Source organism: Piliocolobus tephrosceles, chromosome 10, assembly GCF_002776525.5.
Source record: "Piliocolobus tephrosceles isolate RC106 chromosome 10, ASM277652v3, whole genome shotgun sequence".
NCBI classification, from domain to species: Eukaryota; Metazoa; Chordata; class Mammalia; order Primates; family Cercopithecidae; genus Piliocolobus; species Piliocolobus tephrosceles.
In genome coordinates, this window is record NC_045443.1 from 117,151,009 (window position 1) to 117,170,513 (window position 19,505).

The 19,505-nt window shown below is 43.3% G+C and overlaps 1 protein-coding gene across 1 annotated transcript in view; it reads left to right on the forward strand.

Annotated features, from left to right (window-relative positions):
- The window catches only part of CCDC60 (coiled-coil domain containing 60), a 207,597-nt gene that overhangs the window by 119,490 nt on the left and 68,602 nt on the right, over positions 1–19,505 (forward strand). The window contains exon 3 of the mRNA XM_023212476.1: positions 15,543–15,713. Within this exon, the coding sequence (XP_023068244.1) occupies positions 15,543–15,713 (171 nt within the window). The remainder of the gene's footprint in view (positions 1–15,542; positions 15,714–19,505) is intronic.

The following is a 19,505-nucleotide window of genomic DNA, read 5'->3' on the forward strand; positions in this document are numbered from 1 at the left end:
AGAAAGAAAGAAAGAAAGAAAGAAAGAAAGAAAGAAAGAAAGAAAGAAAGAAAGAAAGAAAAGAAAGAAAGAGAGAGAGGAAGGAAGGAAGGAAGGAAGGAAAGAAAGAAGGAAGGAAGGAAAAGAAAAGCAAAGCATGTGCAATTTCAAGGGGATAGAGAGATATGCAAAGGAATGGCAGGGCAAATGGTTAGAGACAAATCCCAGATCTTAGACGACATTGCTAGGAGGAGAAGGAAGGACACAGGACTTCACCCTGAGAACAGTAGGAAGCCATTAGAGGATTTTGAGCATTAAGTAGGAATGATGAGATCTGCCTTTTCAAAAAAGCCCTGGGGCAGCCAGGTGGCCAATAGCAAGGAAAAGACCTGGTAGGAAACTATCTAAAGTAAAGTAAATGATGGTTTCTGACCAGGGTGGTAGCAACAGGAAGAGAGTCAACTAATATTCAGAAAACAGAGTTGACATCACTTCATGATCAATTAACTGGATATGAAAGGGGTCAAAAGGCACAAGTGTTACAGGACCCCAACACTTACTGGGGTTTCTGCACTATAGTCCCTTCATGGTCACTAGAAAGATGTTACAGGAAAGGGGTCCTGATCCAGACCCCAAGAGAGGGTTCTTGGATCTTGCACAAGAAAGAATTCAGGGTGAGTCCATAGCATAAAGTGAAAGCAAGTTTATTAATAAAGGAATAAAAGTAAAGTCCCAAGGGCTACTGGTTGCCCATTTTTATGGTTATTTCCTGATGATATGCTAAACAAGGGGTGGATTATTGATGCCTCCCCTTTTCAGACCATGTAGGGTAACTTCCTGACATTGCCATGGCATTGGTAAACTGTCATGGTGCTGATGGGAGTGTAGCAGTGAGGACGACCAGAGATTTCACTGACTTCTTTACTGCAACCTGTTTTATCAGCAAGGTCTTTATGACCTGTATTTTGTGCCTACCTCCTATCTCATCCTGTGACTTAGAATGCTTTAACCATCTGGGAATGCAGCCCAGTAGGTCTCAGCATCATTTTACCTAGCCCCATTCAAGATGGAGTTGCTCTGGTTTATACACCTCTGACACAAGCAATCTTCCTGTTCTACATTTAGAACAAACTCGGTTTTGCCACCCTAGAGTGATTTCCGAACAGCACACACTCCCTTGGCCAAAGAAACACTTTAAGTTCTTCCAACTCAAACGGAAGTCTGCTAGGTGTGTAGCAGGACAAGCCACAGACAAAACCGCTCAGACACCGAGTTAAAGAAGGAAGGGCTTTATTCGGCCAGGAGCTTCGGCAAGACTCATGTCTCCAACAGCCGAGCTCCCTGAGTGAGCAATTCCTGTCCCTTTTAAGGGCTCACAGCTCTAAGGGGGTCCACATGAGAGGGTCGTGATCGATTGAGCAAGCAGTAGGTATGTGACTAGGGGCTGCATGCACCAGTAATTAGAATGGAACAGAACAGGACAGGGATTTTCAGTGCTTTTCTATACAATGTCTATAATCTATAGATAACATAACTGATTAGGGCAGGGGTTGATCTTTAACTACCAGGCCCAGGGTGTGGCACCGGGCTGTTTGCTTGTGGATTTCATTTCTGCCTTTCAGTTTTTACTTCTTCTTTCTTTGGAGGCGGAAATTGGGCATAAGACAATATGAGGGGTGGTCTCCTCCCTTAGGTGCATGTGTGCACTTTGCTCAGACCCAAGAATTTTGCAAAAATGCCGGAGAGAATAAAATTGAGGCAACTAAAGGAACTTCTCCTCCATTGAGAGTCAAATTTTCTGCGCCATTATAAAAGTCCCAGTAGCATCTTTCTTCCATCTGATTTATGATCAAAAAGAACCCATTAACGGGTCTTTGTCTTTGGGCTGAGTCATTCAGAAAGGAGAGAAATCCATCTGAAACTTGATCTGAGAGGTGAAATCCTGACTCAGCAAATTTCCCATTGTTGGACATTACAATTAGCAAATGACCCAGGGATGGTAAGGAGATGTTTGGATGTGATTTAATAAGAATGTGGTTGCAATAAGCACTCAGAATATGTTTGCAATCAATTTGCTGTACACACAATATGCTACCAGAGCAATCTTTTGTGTGTGTAGTTGACCTTTATCTCTGGCAATCTTGTCCTATAAAGAAGAGTGAAATCCTCCATTGCAAATCATTAGCACTCAGGAAATGGCTTTAATTTGCATGCTGACAAAGATATTAACTTGGTGGTGGGCAGGGGGAGAATAATACAACAACACATCCTTTTGTCTGAAAGGCAGTCCAAAATCTGTGTTGTGACTACAGTTGACTGAAGTTCAATTACTGTAATAAATGTATTCCAAATTTCATCTCAATTGCATTTGCATTTTAATGAATGATTCTCACCTTCTTGTCAATTTGGCAGCCAGGCTAGATTTATTAAGTTATTGTATAAACAGGGCATTCTAATGCAGGAATTTAAGTGCAAAATATTTGCTTGGTGCTTTTGAACTGGGGCTGCGTTATTAATTTACCTCTATGGGTTGCCTGAAAATTCGAGAACTTAAGGATGGTGTTTCAGATCTCTTCATTCCATCATTTTTGCCCTCTCCTCCTCCGAAACCAATATGTCTGGGTGGGCTGACAGAGCAAGGCCTGAGCCAGCCAGATGAAGTGGGCTCCCCAAGCCTCCAGCCTCAACCAACTGGGAATAAACTGATTTATTTGCTATTATTTGAAAACAGTAAAATTTGTTCAGTGAAAATTTCCCATATAGGCAATTCCCTTCTGCAAGAGCAGGACATCCCTGAAATCGGATTGCCAAGAGTGTTTGTTCATCTTAATGTCATTCTGCCTTTCCCATCAAAGCACTCCTGGCTTTATAGCCCCATATTTCTTGTAGGCAGAGATGGAAAATGTAAGTGAAAACCAGCTGGATGTAGAGCCATAATAGCATTAAAAGTTTGTTTTGTTTTTTTTTTTTTTTTTTAAGTACATCTGGGCTGTTAGTTTTTAACACAGTGATTTGTGGTAGTTAATCCCATGTCCCCCATAATAGAAAGGTTGAACATGAGTTTCCCTCACCGCCTCCCAAATCTTCAGTACTCTGCAGCTTCTTGTGAGGTTCCTGAGAAGAGGGCTGGGAAGGTCTGTTTTAGGTGATGTTCAATCCTAGTCTCCTTTAGGGCCCTTGGGAAGGAGGCCGATTCAGGTAATGGGAGATGTATTCCAGCAGAGTGCCCTCAAGATAAGAATGTCCAATAGAGAGATTCTTTTTTTTTTTTTTTTTTTTTTTTGAGATGGAGTCTCACTCTGTCACCCAGGCTGGAGTGCAATGGCGTGATCTCGGCTCACAGTAACCTCCACCTCCCAGGTTCAAACGATTCTCTTGCCTCAGCCCCCTGAGTAGCTGGAATTAAAGGCGCCCACCACCATGCCCGGCTAATTTTTTGTATTTTTAGTAGAGACAGGGTTTCACCATGTTGGTCACGCTGGTCTTGAACTCCTGACCTCAGGTAATACGCCCCACTCGGCCTCCCAAAGTGCTGGGATTACAGGCATGAGCCACCATGCCCGGCCGAGGGATTCTTAAAGAACTTCTGAGATTAATTGATTGCTAGCATGTGGCAAAGTTTTAGTTCAGACTTGCAGGAAGGGGACCAGCCTTCTAGTAGAGCCAGCTGGAAGATTTTTTTTCTGGAAAGAGTTCCTTTCAATAGGGTGGAAAAGGTATCCAGACAAGTGCATCTCAAACTTCAATGTGTGCATCAATTACCCGAGGATCCTGTTAAAATGAAGATTCTGATTCAAGAGGTCTGGGGTGGGGCCCAAGATTCTGCAATTCTACCCAAACCGCCTTTGCAAAACTTATGACAGTGAGAAAAATCTGACATAGGAAAATTATGACAATAAAAGAAATCTGACCTAACTGATTCCATCTTGCTTCTACTCTCCAAGATGCCCTTGTTCATTCCTGGGGATAGATCTAGGTAACTATAGTAGGAATTTAGTTTAACTTTAAAACAAAGATGATTTGGAAAACTAGCAAATTAGCCACAAGATGAGAAATTATGGCTCCGGAGTCATGCAGCCAGAGGCCACAAGATTCCTAACCGCCCCAATTGCTCCTATAGATAACAACTCTATTGTAAAACCTAAGCCTGGTGTTCAAGGTATTTTACAGACCCTGCATTCTGATGGCCCTGCTTGCGCTACCCAGATCAGTAAACTGGTTCATTTGGTCTTGTGCCTCCCAACCAGGAACTGACTCAGTGCAAGAAGTTAAGCTTCAACTCCCTGTGGTTTCATCCTGGACCCAACCTATTAACATTCCCCATTCTTTAGCCCACCAAGCTGTCATTAAGAAATCCTAGACTCTGAATTTTCAGGGAGGCTGATTTGAGTAATAATAAATTACTGTGCTGTCCTTCCACTTAGCTGACTCTGCATTTATACAACTTTTTCTCTATTGCAATAATGCTATCTCAGTAAAGTGGCTTTATCTGTGCGGCGGGTAAGAGGAACCCATGGGGCAATTGCATAACAAGCTCTCACGTGATGCTGATGCTGCTGGACCACACTTTGATTTGTAAGGAACTACATAGCATCACCTGAGGTAGGAGTGGTTGGTTAAAAGTTAACAGCCTTTTTGTAAGTCTGTTGGGCCAGCACTGTGCGTAAATCCAGTACTCCAGGAAAGACTCTTAATCTCACAGAGAATATCAGAAAATTGCTCAGGAATTTTATCAGATTTGCCAGATACTTCTCAGAAGGAGCTGTTAATTACATCGTGCTCCAGGTCCTACTCCAGGTAGGCAACTTCTCAGGTCTGAGGCAACTTCTTTCTTAATACTATATTTTATCATATCTAAGAAGCACATTTTTTGCACATTTTATCATCTCTGAACTTGGAATGCAATGTACAATCATGTCTTAATTTAATTGACACGTGTTTTTTTGTTTTTCTTCTTTGTGGTTCATAAAATAATGGCGCATTTTATGATGGATGATGCACCAGTCAGCTATTTTCATCATCAGCTATTTTATTACACATCATCATGATGCTGTGCAATAAACTGCCCGCAAACTCAATATTAACACATATTTCTTTCTTGCTCCAGCCTTGGTTGAGCTAGGCTAGAATTGCTGGGTTCAGAAAGGTCTGTTCCATGCCTTTCTCATGCTTCTGGGTCCAGGGAGATCATGGATTTTGTTCACATGGACCTAGCTGGGAAAGCTCATTTTATGCGTTCATTCAATTCATATCTGCAAATATCCCATTGACCAAAAGAGACGCATGTCCAAGTCCAAATTCTGGACACTGAGAAAATACATCCTAATCCTGAATGTAGGGAATGGGAGAGGAAGAGAGTATTTGCTCAATAATGACCCAATCTGCCAAGGATGGTGCTTTGGATTGGGTAAAAACATAGTGTAAAGGAGAAAAAGGTAAGCCACTTGTTTCTATTCTACAGACCTAGAGATGAAATCTGCAAAACAAACAGTCCAGAGGTACATAAACTCAAAGCCTTAAAGCTTCCTACCTAACATACCTATGCTACGAGCATGCAATTAGAGAGACAGAAATTCTGGAATCAACCCTACTGGCTTCCAGTCTCTGCTTGGCCACATTCCAGCTGTTATGACCATCATTTACCTAATCTTTTCTCTGTTTTCTCATCTGTAAATCACTCCAGCCTCTCAGGACTGTTAAGCAAGTTGACGATAATAACAACAGCTTCCCATTATGGAGCCCTATGTACTAGGCACTACAGTAAACTCATTATCTTTACTGTCTCATTTAATCCTCCCAATAGCCCTTTGAGGGAGGAGCTAATATTTTCCCCATTTGAAGATGAAGGGGTTGTGAATCAGAGAGGTTTAAAACCACCCTAAGGGAGTGAAAAAGTAGAGTCCATCCAGAGGGAGTCCCCTCTAACACCTTCCCATCATCCACACTGCTCCTCAAGTCCAAAGGTGCTTAGAAATGGAACCTGGGCTTCCTTCCTTTAGTCTGTCTCAGCTGAGCCCTGCTGAGAATACTCCTATTGTTGCAGTAAGCATCCTTCTCTCGTCAGCTCACACACAGACTCCCATATAGAGAACATATGTCCCTTAATAATAACAACCCACCGTCTCCCATGCACTGGTTGAGAAGAAATTGTATTGGATAGAGAAAACTTTCCATTTTATAATCCGCTTTTTCCTCTGCTTGCCTGATGCAGTTAATTATTTTACTCCCCATCGTTCCTCTCCTGATGTTAGTCAGGGGAGTTTTACATGGCGCAAAGCAGTGAGCAGGAGGCCCCGGGTGAGTGGATTTAAAGGCGAAAACTGCTCTTCCCTGCAAATCGCTCCCTTCACACAAATAGCCTGGTAATCAGCAATAATGATGAAGAAAATGTAGGGAACATACAGGGAATTAAATGAGAATTTGCTAAAATATTAAGCGTTTTTAAATGGGCCTCCGCGGTATCAAGGGAGCACTTCCCAAGCTCGTTGAATGAACATCCTGCAGCCTGAAGTTCCCAGAATAGACTGGTGTGTCTGACATGAAGGCCCAGACCCTCCCCACAACCACATTCATCTGTCACTCGGGCCTTTCCAGAAGATCTGGCAGCTGGACATCTGACTGCCTTGCCTGAAAAGGGGCTGAAATTCCATCAGAAAATTTGCTTGCTAGGTTTCTCAAAGTGTCCAACAGTGTCTGCCCTGTCTCTTTCTGTGGAGTTAATTGATAAGACAAGCATTTATCACTCTATTTGTATCCAGGGGTTTGTTACAGACTTGACTTTTTATAGGATGCTCCCTGTACAGCTCCTTGAAAGAAGTCTCTTCCTAGTTGCAGCACCAGGAATGGCCCAGCATCTCCTAAACAGCTTTTTAAAAATCATACAGCCATTAGGAATCACATTAGGATTGTGTTTCCCTCTTTGCCTCAGCCACTAGGATGCCCAGGGCCAAATTTGTGCACCAGATTATGTGGCATGGGTAACAAAACCCATGACAAGTAACAAAACTTGTCTTACCTGATTTTGTTTTCTTGTTTTTCTCTGCCTTCTGTCTCACTTAAAAAAAGTTTTTATTTCTAATTTCTTTTTAGAATAAGGGCATGAATAAGTTGAAAAAAATCTCTTCCCAACTTGTTAATTACTACAAAAAAGTAAATGACTGAGATGCAGAGGTAAAGAGTGAGAATTTTTTTAGAGACAGGATTTCACTGTCACCCAGGCTGGAATGCAATGGCACGGTCATAGCTTACTGCATCCTCAAAATCCTGGGCTTAAGTGATTCTCCTGCCTCAGCCTTTCAAGTAGCTAGGACCATTGGCATATGCCACCATACCCAACTGACTGTATTTCTTTCTTTATTTTTGAGACAGAGTCTTGCTTTGTTGCCCAGGCTGGAGGTCAGTGACGCAATCTCAGCTCTCTGCAACCTCCACCTCCCAGGTTCAAGTGGTTCTTGTGCCTCAGCCTCCTGAGCAGCTGGTACTATAGGCACTTGCCACCACGCCCAGCTAATATTTGTATTCTTAGTAGAGATGAGGTTTCACCATGCTGGCCAGGCTGGTCTCAAACTCCTGACCTCAAGTGATCCACCCGCCTCCCAAAGTGCTGGGATTGCAGGCGTGAGCTGCCTCGCCTAGCGTCAGTGCCTGTTCTGTTCTCTGCCCCTACAGACCACAGTCTGTCTTGGGACCTAACAGGTCACTCTGACAACCTTCCAATCCATGAGAGAATCTGGACAACAGGAAACCCCTGGCACCTACCAGTCACTGATAAACCACCCAAGTTAGTCCTTGACCTAGTGGCTCATGGAATCTTCAAGGTCAAGGTCCACGCTGGTGGGACTTTCCAACGGAAAGGCTGACTAGCCACATTCGGAAACATCCTGACCATCTACCAACCAGCGCAGTGCACAGCTGGGCTCTACAGTGAACTCGCCACTTGGGTTCGGACCTCAACTCTGCTCCTTTCCAGCTCTGTGACCTTGTCTTTCCTGACCTCAGTTTCCTCATCTGCAAATGGAAGTGATAATAATAGCACCTCTAACATAGAGTCATTGTGAGGATAAATAAGTTAACGCACGTGCCCAAGAATGGAGAGGTTAGGAGAGTGAGGCACAAAACTAGTAAGAAGCACTAAAGTCTACCGCAGATGCGAAATCCCGACAGTGCCTAGTTCACCTTAAAAGGGCTCTTACGTGAATGCTTTGCAGCATCTCAAGTGTACACTGGAAGCACTTGAGAAGTCTCATTGAAGTCCAGTGGCAGAGAGGGACCTCTACAGCTCTGTTCCTGTGGCCCTGCACGTGAAGATGTTAAACTGAGTTATTAGAAATGAGCTTCTTAATTTGAATGGTAAAGTCTATGGCCTCCTGGAGTAGGACCCTGGAGTAAAGCAGTTGAGAAGGAGATGCCCAGACCATCACTGTCACCTGGTTCTCCCTACCTTTCCAGTTTAGGACACAGCCCACCCTTCCTTCTTTCCTCTCTTCCTTTCTTTTTTCCTCCCTCTCTTCCTTACTTCCTCTTTCCTTCCTTCTTCCTTTTTTCTTCCGTCCCTCCCTTTTTCCCTTCCTTTCTCCTTCTTTCCCTCTCCTTTCCTCTTCCTCCCTCCCTCCCTTCTATCTTTCCTTCTTTCCTTTTACAGAGAAGAACCTTTCTGTCAAACAAGAGTCTTAAGTAGAACGCTGTAAACTAAAACTAAAATCCTAAGCCCCCTCCAACCAGCTGAGTAGACCCCCTCTTGGCCAAGGGAACTCCAGAAAAACCTTAAAAACTGACTTCTTGGCCATGACAAGATGGGAGGTAAGACATACCTCATTATATTCTGTTCCTTTTGGAATTTAGACACAACAGCTGCCCAGCATTAATGTTAAAATAGAGCTCAGAAGACTGACAAAACTGACTGTTTGTGATAATAAGATACAAAATTATAAACAGGACATAAAACTCTGCTGGACAAGGGCAGAACTACAGTTCACTCTGACCCAACGTATTATGTCTTGCTCTTGCAACCCAACTCTGGCAAAATATCACATGAAAATGTGCAGAAACTGCAACCTACTGGATCCTGAAATGTGTGTGCTATGGATTCAGTTGTGTCCTCCCCAAATTCACACATTGAAGTCCAACCCCCAGGAACTTCAACCTTCCTTTCTGCCGACTCCAAGTGTTTGAATAAAGTTCTTCCTCCTTTAATCAATTACGAATTAAATAAATCTCTGAACCCACCTATGACCTGTAAGCCTCAGCTTCAAGATATCCCACCTTTTTTGGGCCAAACCAATGTAAAACCTGTATGTATTGATTTATGACTTAGACTGTAACTTTCACTTCCCTAAAATGTATAAAACAGAGCTGCATTCTGACTGCCTCTGGGCCACTTACTCAAGGCTTCTTGGGTTTGTGTTTTCTCCAGGCCATGGCCACTCATACTGGCATAAACCTCTTTGAAATGTTTTACAGAGTTTAGTTTTATTTCCATCAACACCACCAATTTCTAAAACATGCAAAGTCAATATTTTGGTAGCACACAATGTATTATATGATGTCATATAACATTTTATTCAATGGAAACTAAACTTTTCTTGGTTTAAAATTGTACTTGCTCAGAGCTTTTGCACATGCTGTTCCCGCTACTGGAATACTCTTCCCCCTACAAGTATCTGCATGGTTTACTCCCTTACTTCTGCACTCACCTTCTGAGTGAGGGTTTCACTGACCATCTTTTTCTAAATGCACTGACACCCCTCATCCCTGGCAGTCACTCTTCCCACTTGCCTGCTCTGTTCTTCTGTAGCAGTTGGCATTTCGGGTACCATTTACTTCTTGGTTTTGAATCTGTCTCCATCCTCTGGAATATGAGCTTCATCAGGGCCAGAACTGTGCAGCTATTTTGTTTACTGCTGCATCCTCAACACACAGTGCTTGGTACGTAATAAGCATTCACCAAATATTTGTTGAATGGTTTCACTGAATGGTTTGATAATGGTGCAGTTATTTAGGCAAACACACAAATTGGAAATTGGGATTAATCCATATAATAAAGAATCTGACTCCATTCTTGATATTTGACTACTGATAAATTTCAAGCCCCAACACTCCATCCTCACCCTCCACACCATTCCCTTCTGCCCTATATCTGGGCAAGTTGATAAGAAAGCCCAGGTGCATCCTCCTTTGATGCTGGTGGGAAGTTCAAATCATCCCCAAATGTGGAACCACTGCCTCACCCCCTAACTACCATAAAACCCCAAGCCACTGGCCCCTTCCTGCTCTTTCAGGCAGTTTAAGACCTGCTTGGGAGACTTCCCTGTTCTCCCCAGAAAATCTAGTTATATGAGTAATAACCCATTTCATATTCTCTTGGTGTGTGTATTGTGTTGAGGTAAGAGGTGGGACTCAATACCAGAGGTGGGTCTTGGACACCAGACCAAATTGAGGACTAGCTGAAACAGGGACAGGGTGGAAGCATAAGATACGTCCATCAGTGTGCCACGTCAGTTTACCACTGCCATGGCAACGCTCTGGGAGTTACTGCCCCTTTCCATGGCAATGACACAATGACCCAAAAGTTACCACCTTTCCCCTAGAAATCTCTGCACAAACCACCCCTTATCTACATGTAATTAAAAGTGGGTATAAATATGACTGCAAAACTGCCCCGAGCTGCTGCTCTCAGCACACTGCCTACGGGGTGGCCCTGCTCTGCAGGAGCAGTCACGGAGCTGTAACACTCCCTCTACAACAAAGCTGTTTTCCTCTACCACCAGCTCACCCGTCATTCTCTCCCGGGTGAAGCCAAGCACCCTCCCAGGCTAAGCCCCAATTTGGGCCATGTCTGCACTGAGTCAGTATCAGTCTTGACTTCTGAACCAAATTTTCAGTGAATGATCTGTTACAGATTACATGTTTGTGTCCCCCCACCACATTCATATGTTGAAATCCTTACCCTCCTCCCAGTATGATATTAGGAGGCGGGGCCTTTGGTAGGTGATTAGCCTCCATCTTCATGAACGGGATTAGTGCTCCTATAAAAGAGACTCTGGAAGCTCTCTTGCTCTCTTTCCTCCATGTGAGGCTTCAGTGAGAAAATGGGTCTCCAACCTGAAAGAGGCACCTCACCAGAACCCAATCATGCTGGCACCCTGATCTTGGGCTTCCAGCCTCCAGAAATGTGAGAAATAAATTTCTGTTGTTTAAGCCACCCAGTCTATGGTATTTTTATAACAGCAGCCAAAGCAGACTGAAACAGAGTTCATCCCATCTCTGTAAAGTAGCATGACAATGAAAAGCAGTTGCTGTCACATCAGTCTCACCTCCCAGGTTATCTCTGCATTTGCTTTGTTTGTGCTACACAGAGAAAAATCCTCATGTCTGAAGTTAAGAGGTCGCAAATGCTAACAGTTTTCTTTTTATCAAGTTTCCTCGCAGCTTCAGGACCCTCACTGATTCACAAGCTCGAAAGCAAAATGGAAGCATATTTTTGTTTCAAACATGAATTCCACCTCATATTAACTGCTCACATTCCTAAACTTAAAAATAAAAGCCAGGTGGCCGGGCGCGGTGGCTCACGCCTGTAATCCCAGCACTTTGGGAGGCGGAGGCGGGTGGATCACAAGATCAGGAGTTCAAGACCAGCCTGGCCAATATAGTGAAACCTCGTCTCTACTAAAAATACAAATAAAACAAATAAATAAAAAAATTAGCTGTGCGTGGTGGCACATGCCTGTAATCCCAGCTACTCAGGAGGCTGAGGCAGGAGAATTGCTTGAACCCAGGAGGTGGAGGTTGTGGTGAGCTGAGATCACACCACTACACTCCAGCCTGGGCAATAGAGCGAGACTCCGTATCAAAAAACAAAAATTTTAAAAAGAAGTCAGGCAAAAGCACCTATAACTGACAGTATGGCATTACTAAGTGATAACAGGTTACCCATTCATTTGCTTTTGCGTAATTTTATACATAAAGAAACTTTATGTATTTTGCAATGACAAGAACATGAGCTGAGCAGATATGACTGATCCTTGCCTGCAACTGACTGTCTGCGATGGATATATGACATGTGGCATAAACATTCAAAAAAATTTTACATGAGCTGAGAAGCAGGGTTTAAATTTAGAAAACGTTCAGTGGTAATCTTCCAGTGGCACATTCATAAAGAACAAAAATACTGCATTTTATAGAGTTTAAACCACCGTCAAATCTAAGATATGCCACTAAAAACAAAAAAAAATTAAACAATGAAAAGAATGTTTTACTTTAAAAAATTTAACATAACAAAATAAAAACACTGCCAATTAAAATAAGATGGTTCTTTCTTATCACTTAGAATTTTTATTTTATAAAAATATTTTAGGCCAGGTACAGTGGCTCATGCTTGTAATTCCAGCATTTTGGGAGGCTGAGGCAAGAGGATCACTTGTGGCCAGGAGTTTGAGACCAGCTTGGGCAACATAGTGAAACCCCATCTCTACAAAAATTAAATTTGTTTGTAAAATTAAAAATATATATATTATTTCCTAATTTTTAAGAAAAACGCCTTTTTTACCTACTTAAATAATTTCTTAATATTCCATTTATATTTTTATATTCTGTTCAAACCAAAAGGAAAACACAGGTAAAATACATTGGTTAAGATATTCCTCAAACCTCTTCACATTCAAAGCCCAGCTCTTCAGAATCACCCTTCCATTCTGAGTCAACAACGTCCTATGGAACACTTCTTAAGAGGATGCTCCGCTATTGTCTCCAGGATTTCTTCCCAGCTGCAGACCCAAGTCTGAAAACTTTTATAATGGCACTTTCTCACTTTTTAAAAAAATTTTTGAGATGGAGTCTCGCTCTGTCACTCAGGCTGGAGTGCAATGGCGTGATCTCAGCTCCCTGCAAACTCCGCCTCCCGGGTTCTAGTGATTCCCCTGCCTCAGCCTCCCAAGTAGCCAGGATTACAGGCACCTGCCACCACCCTGGCTAATTTTTGTATTTTCAGTAGAGACAGGGTTTCACCATGTTGGCCAGACCGGTCTCGAACTCCTGACCTCAAGTGATCGACCCGCCCCGGCCTCCCAAAGTGCTGAGATTACAAGCATGAGCCACCGTGCCAAGCCTACTTTCTTGATTTTATAAGAAAATGTCAAAGAAAACGACTTTTCCGACTTCAAACTCCTGGTCCAATGATTTATTGCCTAGAGGGGGCGATTGTGCAGTCAGGCTACCAGGAGTATGAACCAAATTTAAACCTATAGAGGCCATGACAACTGCAAAGCAACTGCCACATGGCTGGCTGTGATTGTGAATGGCCAATGATTGTAAGACGCAGTTTCATGTCAAGGATGTTGAGATGTGAAAAAATGGGCATTTCAGAATTGGTGAACGGAGGCCGATGCAATAGGAATGTACATAATGCATTGATTTGGTATATAACAGAATGTTTTGTGTTGTGGGTGTTGTTAATAGCTTTAAAAGCTGTTAATGAAAACTCAGGCATTTGCAGATTCCTGAAGCATTTTTAGGTACAGTCCAAGCAACTCCCAAATCCAGGCTCACTTAAGAACCCAAGGCCCTGCGCCATGTTTCCCGCCTGCACTGTCAGCTTTAGCTCTAGTCACTCTTCTGTGCTCCAGTGTTTTAAAGATAGCTATAGTTCCCTAAAGAGGCCATCATCAGACTCACCATTTTGCATTTACACCTGATATTCCATTCACTGGTATGCCATGTCACACTTTGTTCTGCTGGTGAATTCCTACTTAGCCCAAATACTACCTCCTCCAGAAAGCCTTCCAAGATTTCTCTAGGTTCCTATAGCCCTTTGGTACATTAGGTTGAGAGTATCTGTTTGTGGGTGTTCTTCCTCCATTACACTGTGAACTCCTTAGGGGCAAATGCTTTATCTTGTTGCTTTGTGCTGCCACAGTCCCCTGAACTGGTCCCTGGAATAGCAGGTTCTCAGCCAAGGTCAGCCAGAAGAATGAATGAACGAAACGTTATCACTTAGCTGTCACCTGTGTGACGTGATTTGAAAAATGCTGTAAAATCCCCACCTCCCAGAATTTTCCTAGTGGACATTTGTAAGAGTCCCCTGATGAAATGAAATGCCCTTAATGACACTTTAACTCATCTTCGCAAATAAGCAGGGGTCAACTAATCACATGAGTCTGGCCATGACAGCTGGCTGGGAATATTCCCATGCAAAACTGAGCACAAGAGAGAGACCAGAGGAGAGGAAGAGGCCACCCTCAAACAGAGAAAGAAAATACGACTTTCTCCAGGAAGAGGTCTCCAGCCTCCCCCTAGTCTCAATTAGGTGCCCCCTTCCCCAAAGCCCAGAGTCCTGCCTCTCCCATTACCCTGTGCTATTATTGACTTCATGTATCTCTCTCTCTCTCTCTCTCCCCCCCCCCCCCCCCCCCCCCCCACTAAACCATGAACCCTGAGGGACCCAATGTCTTGTTCATCACTGAATCCCCAACAGTCAGCACAATACCCAACACACGTTGGTTGCTTATTAGGAATTTGGAGAACAAATAAAATTGATGGTTGCTTATTAGGAATTTGGAGAACAAATAAAATTGAATTTGAGAACCAACATTTACATCTAGGAACAAAGTGGGCCGACAGACAGAAAGAAACATGTAGACACCTCTGCATCAGTCCTTCTCCACCACAGGGCTGCTAACTCCAACCCCGAGGTGAAGACTGGCAAAGCGCAGGGAGGTGTGTAGCCCATCAGGGCTGAGAATGTCTTCACATCAAGCCAGCATCAAGACATCTGACTGGGAAATAGTGGCTGAGTTGGCATGAAGAGAATAATGAAGTCCCAACATATGTTACTTGACACAGCAAGAACCCACACATTGGTACTTGAACTTCTGTAGCACTCATGTTCACAGATGTGAGCATTTAGGCAAATCAAAGTGAGGGCAGCCTTGGCCAGGAGCCTAGGCCCTTTAGTGCCTGCTATGCCATTGATTTTCATGGAGGAACCCCTCTTTCGTGCCAGATACTTCACAGCTGACCCCTTCCCATGCATGATGGTATCCGATCCTGCGGGCTGTGAATTGTTATGTTCACTGCATAGCACCTAGCAGAGAGCCTGGTGCTATAAGTGGGCACTCCATAAATATTTGTTGAGTGATGGGATGATGAAGGAAATGAGGCTCAGGGAGATTCAAGGACTTGACCAAGGTCTTCAGTACAAGGTGGATCCAGAATTCAAACTCAGGTCTGGCTGAGTCTGGAAATCGACAGGTGGGAAGGCCCTTGCCCTGCGGGCACAAGGGCATGCTCAGAGATTACTGGTCCCAAGACAGTAAGAGTCAACTCATCTTTTTTTTAAATGTGTGTCTCCCTCTCCTCCCTCGCTCCCTCTGTCCCTCTTTCCCTCCCTCTCGCTCTTTCTCTATTTCTACCTGTTTCTTCATCTCTATCCCTCTTTATCTCTCTTTTCTCTTTCCTCTCTCTCTCTTTTTCCTCTCCTTCTCTTTCCTTCTCTCTCTCTTTCTCTCTCTCTCTCTCTGTCTTCCCCCACCTTCTTCCCTCTCTCCCTCTTCCTGCCTGCATATCTCCAGCTTTTTGATCCAGTCTGTGAAGATAGGCCGTGGCTATTTTGCTATTCTGAGGGAAGAGACTGCAAAGAAAAAGAAGCAACAACAACTTCAGAAACTGAAAGAGGAAGAAAGAAATAAATTCCAGCCAGCCAAAAAGATCTCAGAAATCCAGTATGGGGACACCTTATTGAGGTAAGTGGGTGCAGTAGCTGTGGCACTGAAGGTTTTAGGAACGACCACTAAGAGTGAACCCTGCCTGGTTAGGTCAAGCAAGTGCAGCTATCTCAGAGCAGGTGCCCCTTCTCAGCCAGGCATCTAACACCTTCTTTAGTGTGATCCAACCAACCTTGATAGCCTCGCTTTCTGGTATTCGCTGGAATATCTTCCACTTATCACTAACCACCCAGCTTAAATGCTGCCCTCTCCCAATACTTCCTGGAATTCAGTCCAACCATCTGTACCCATTTGCACTCCAGGTCCCCATAATACTTGTTTATATGCTAGTTTGTTTTATTCCACATCAGTATCTCTGTTCCATACCTTCAACTGCAGCCCCAGGGCCTGGCTCACTGTCCACAGAAAGCAGGTGCACAAAAAATGCCTCTTTTTTTTTTTTTTTTTTTTTTTTTTTTTGAGACAGAGTCTAGCTCTGTCACGAGATCTCGGCTCACTGCAACCTCCGCCTCCCAGGTTTAAGTGATTCTCCTGCCTCAGCCTCCCAAGTAGCTGGGATTACAAGTGCCCACCACCATGCCTGGCTAATTTTTTTTTTTTTTTTTTTTTTTGTATTTTTAGTAGAGATAGGGTTTCACTGTGTTGGCCAGGCTGGTCTTGAACTCCTGACCTTGTGATCTGCTCACCTCAGCCTCCCAAAGTGCTGGGATTATAAGAGTGAGCCACCGTGCCCAGCCTCCTTTTTTTGTAAAGGACTTCCCCCTCGTTGGAAAAGGACTATCAACAGATTGGTCCACTATGAAATGCCCATGCATGTAATAATAGTAATAACAACAATAACAATAAATACAACCATATTGATGTTTACTGTGTGCTTTATGCACACCTATTTGGCTAAATTTCAAAACATTCCTGAGATAGGTGCTACCATTGGCCCCATTTTAGAGATGGAGAAATGAGGCTTAGAAGTTAACTAATCTCCCCCAAGGTCAGTATTAGAAAGCAGCTCTGAGTTCCAAACTCAGTGGCACCAAAATCCATCAACTGCACCATTTGGCATGGACGAAGTCCTGGGATACTGTGAGCTTGTACAGACTGAATGAGGCACAAACCAAGGAAGAAAAGAAGTGCCAAAGCAGCCAGGGAGGAAATGCAGGGTAGAAAAATGGCCTGCAGCTGTAGCCACTCGCCTGTGAGAGCAGCTGTTGCAACCCTAGCTACACATTAGAATCATCTGGCAAGTTTTTCAAAACACCACTGTCCAGGCCAGTTGCATTAGGCTCTCTAATGTACATTAGCTTTTCATACATTAATTTTTTTTTATTTAAATAGTTTTTGGGGAACAGGTGGTGTTTGGTTACATGAATAAGTTCTCCAGTGGTGATTTCTGAGATTATGGTACACCCATCACCCAAGTAGTGTACACTGTACCCAATGTGTAGTCTTTTATCCCTCACCCTCCTCCCACTCTTCCCCCGGGAGTCCCCAAAGTCCATTATATCATTCTTATGCCTTTGCATCCTCATAGCTTAGCTCCCACTTATAAGTGAGAATATACGATGTTTGGTTTTCCATTCCTGAGTTACTTCACTTAGAATAATGGTCTCCAACTCCATCCAGGTTACTGCAAATGCCATTATTCTGTTTCTTTTTATGGCTGAGTAGTATTCCATGGTGTATATATACACCACATTTTCTTTGTCCGCTTGTTGATTGATGAGCATTTGGATTGGTTCTATATTTTTGCAATTGTGAATTGTGCTGCTATAAACACGCATGTGTAAGTGTCTTTTTCAGACAATGACTTCTTTTCCTCTGGGTAGATATCGAGTAGGGAGATTGCTGGATCAAATGGTAGTTCTGGTTTTCGTTCTTTAAGGAATCTCCATACTGTTTCCCACAGTGTTTTTACTAGTTTACTTTCCGGAAAAAAGTGCTCAACATCGCTAATTATGAGGGAAATGCAAATCAAAACCACAACGCAATACCACCTTACTCCTGCAAAGAACCGCCATAATAAAAAAAAGTAACAGACGTTGGCTTGGATATTCATAGAAATTTTTTAAGTTCCCCTAAGTGAGTCCAGTGTGAAGCCACGGTTGAGAGCCATTATGCTAAGGCTGCCTTCAGGAATCCAAACTGCCAGGTCATTTGCTGAAAATGAAATGGAAGCCACGACAGACACCCCCTTTCCTCCGCACTATTTCCCAAATTCTGTTCTTCAGAACGTTAATTTAGAGAATGTGAATATGTGCTTCTTATAAACAAGGGTCCTGCCAATGGAATCATATAATATGTGACCCTTCTGTGTCCGGCTTCTTTCACTTACAGTGCATTTGAGGTTCATCCTCGACAGACAGCAGATTGGTGGTTGCAGGAGGCTGGGGGCAGGGGGAATGGGAAGTGACCAGATGGGTCTGGGGTCCCCTTTTGGGTGTGATGAAAATGTTTTGTAACAAGAGGCGATGGTTGTACAACATGGTGCAATGTACTAAATACCACTAAATTCTCCTCTTTAAAACAGCTAATTTTATGTTCTGTGACTTTCATCTTAATAAATGTTTTCTTCAGGCCGGGCATGGTGGCTCACACCTATAATCCCAGCACTTAGGGAGGCTGAGGCAGGAAGATCACTTGAGCCCAGGAGTTCAAGACCAGCTTGGGCAACATAGAGAGATTCCATCTCTATTTAAGGAAAAAAAGAAAAATATATATAACTTTTTTCAAAAGGAACAAGGGTTCTTGTCGGTGAGACCTGGAGTATCAAGTCAGAGGAGAACTGGACCTCTTGAAAGCCCAAGGTTCCAGGTGATGGATGAGAACCCAGCTGCAAGACCTCATGGAACTGGTATATTTCCAGTCACCTCCCCCTGAATCATGGCTGTTGGGATCCCAGAATACTGTGAAAGGGTCTCCTCCTTGACTCCTCATTGGTGTAGACCCTGGGATCAGCACAAATTGTGCCTTCCTGACCGAACTCTATGGCACCCATAGAGTCTGATACTCCTAGTGACAGACTGGCAGCCTTTCCCTGGAATAAAGAGAAGGCATGAACTCATGGCTCTTTTTTCAGGCGCTATGCTCAGATTGACAGGCACACCCAACAAGCACTGGGGAAAGAGGGTGTTTATGAAAGACACTCCTGTGCCTGTTTAAATGACTCGGGTGTAATGTTCCACTTGTTTGGACAGAGTTTTTAATCCATGGTTGTAGAATGCAATTCTCCCCTCTCCAATCCATGTTTCAGTGTGTGAGACATGGTTTCTTTAAAGTTTAATAAGTTTAAATATGCATGAGATCGCTCGTCTTGTAGATTTTGGTCTGGTTGCGTCTTATCTGGTAGGTTCTATGAGCTATACAAGGATGGTTATTAAAATAAAACTGGAAGTCATTATGGCAATGTAGCCATCAAATGCACAGCCGGGAGGGTGTTATAAAGTAGCATTAGGAGATTGTCTGTATCCACACAGGGTAGTGGTGGTGAAGTCCACAAGGCTTGGAACCACTTAGGACTTCCCGCATACAACTGTTTAACTTTGAACAGATCCCTGTACCTCTCTGAGTCTCCTTTCCTTCACGTACATAAATAAATGGTACCAAACTCCCGAGCTTAATTAATTAATGATGAGGATTAAATGAAATGATACTTAGCCTAGAGCCTACGTATAAGACCTGCTCAGTAATGGTTCCTACTATGATGCAATAAAGTGAGTTTGAGCTCTCTGAGCCTCAGTTACTTAAAATCCTTAAATGTATGGCTAAAAATCTTAATTTCCATGAAAGCTAAAAAGCCTCTCACATCTAACAGCA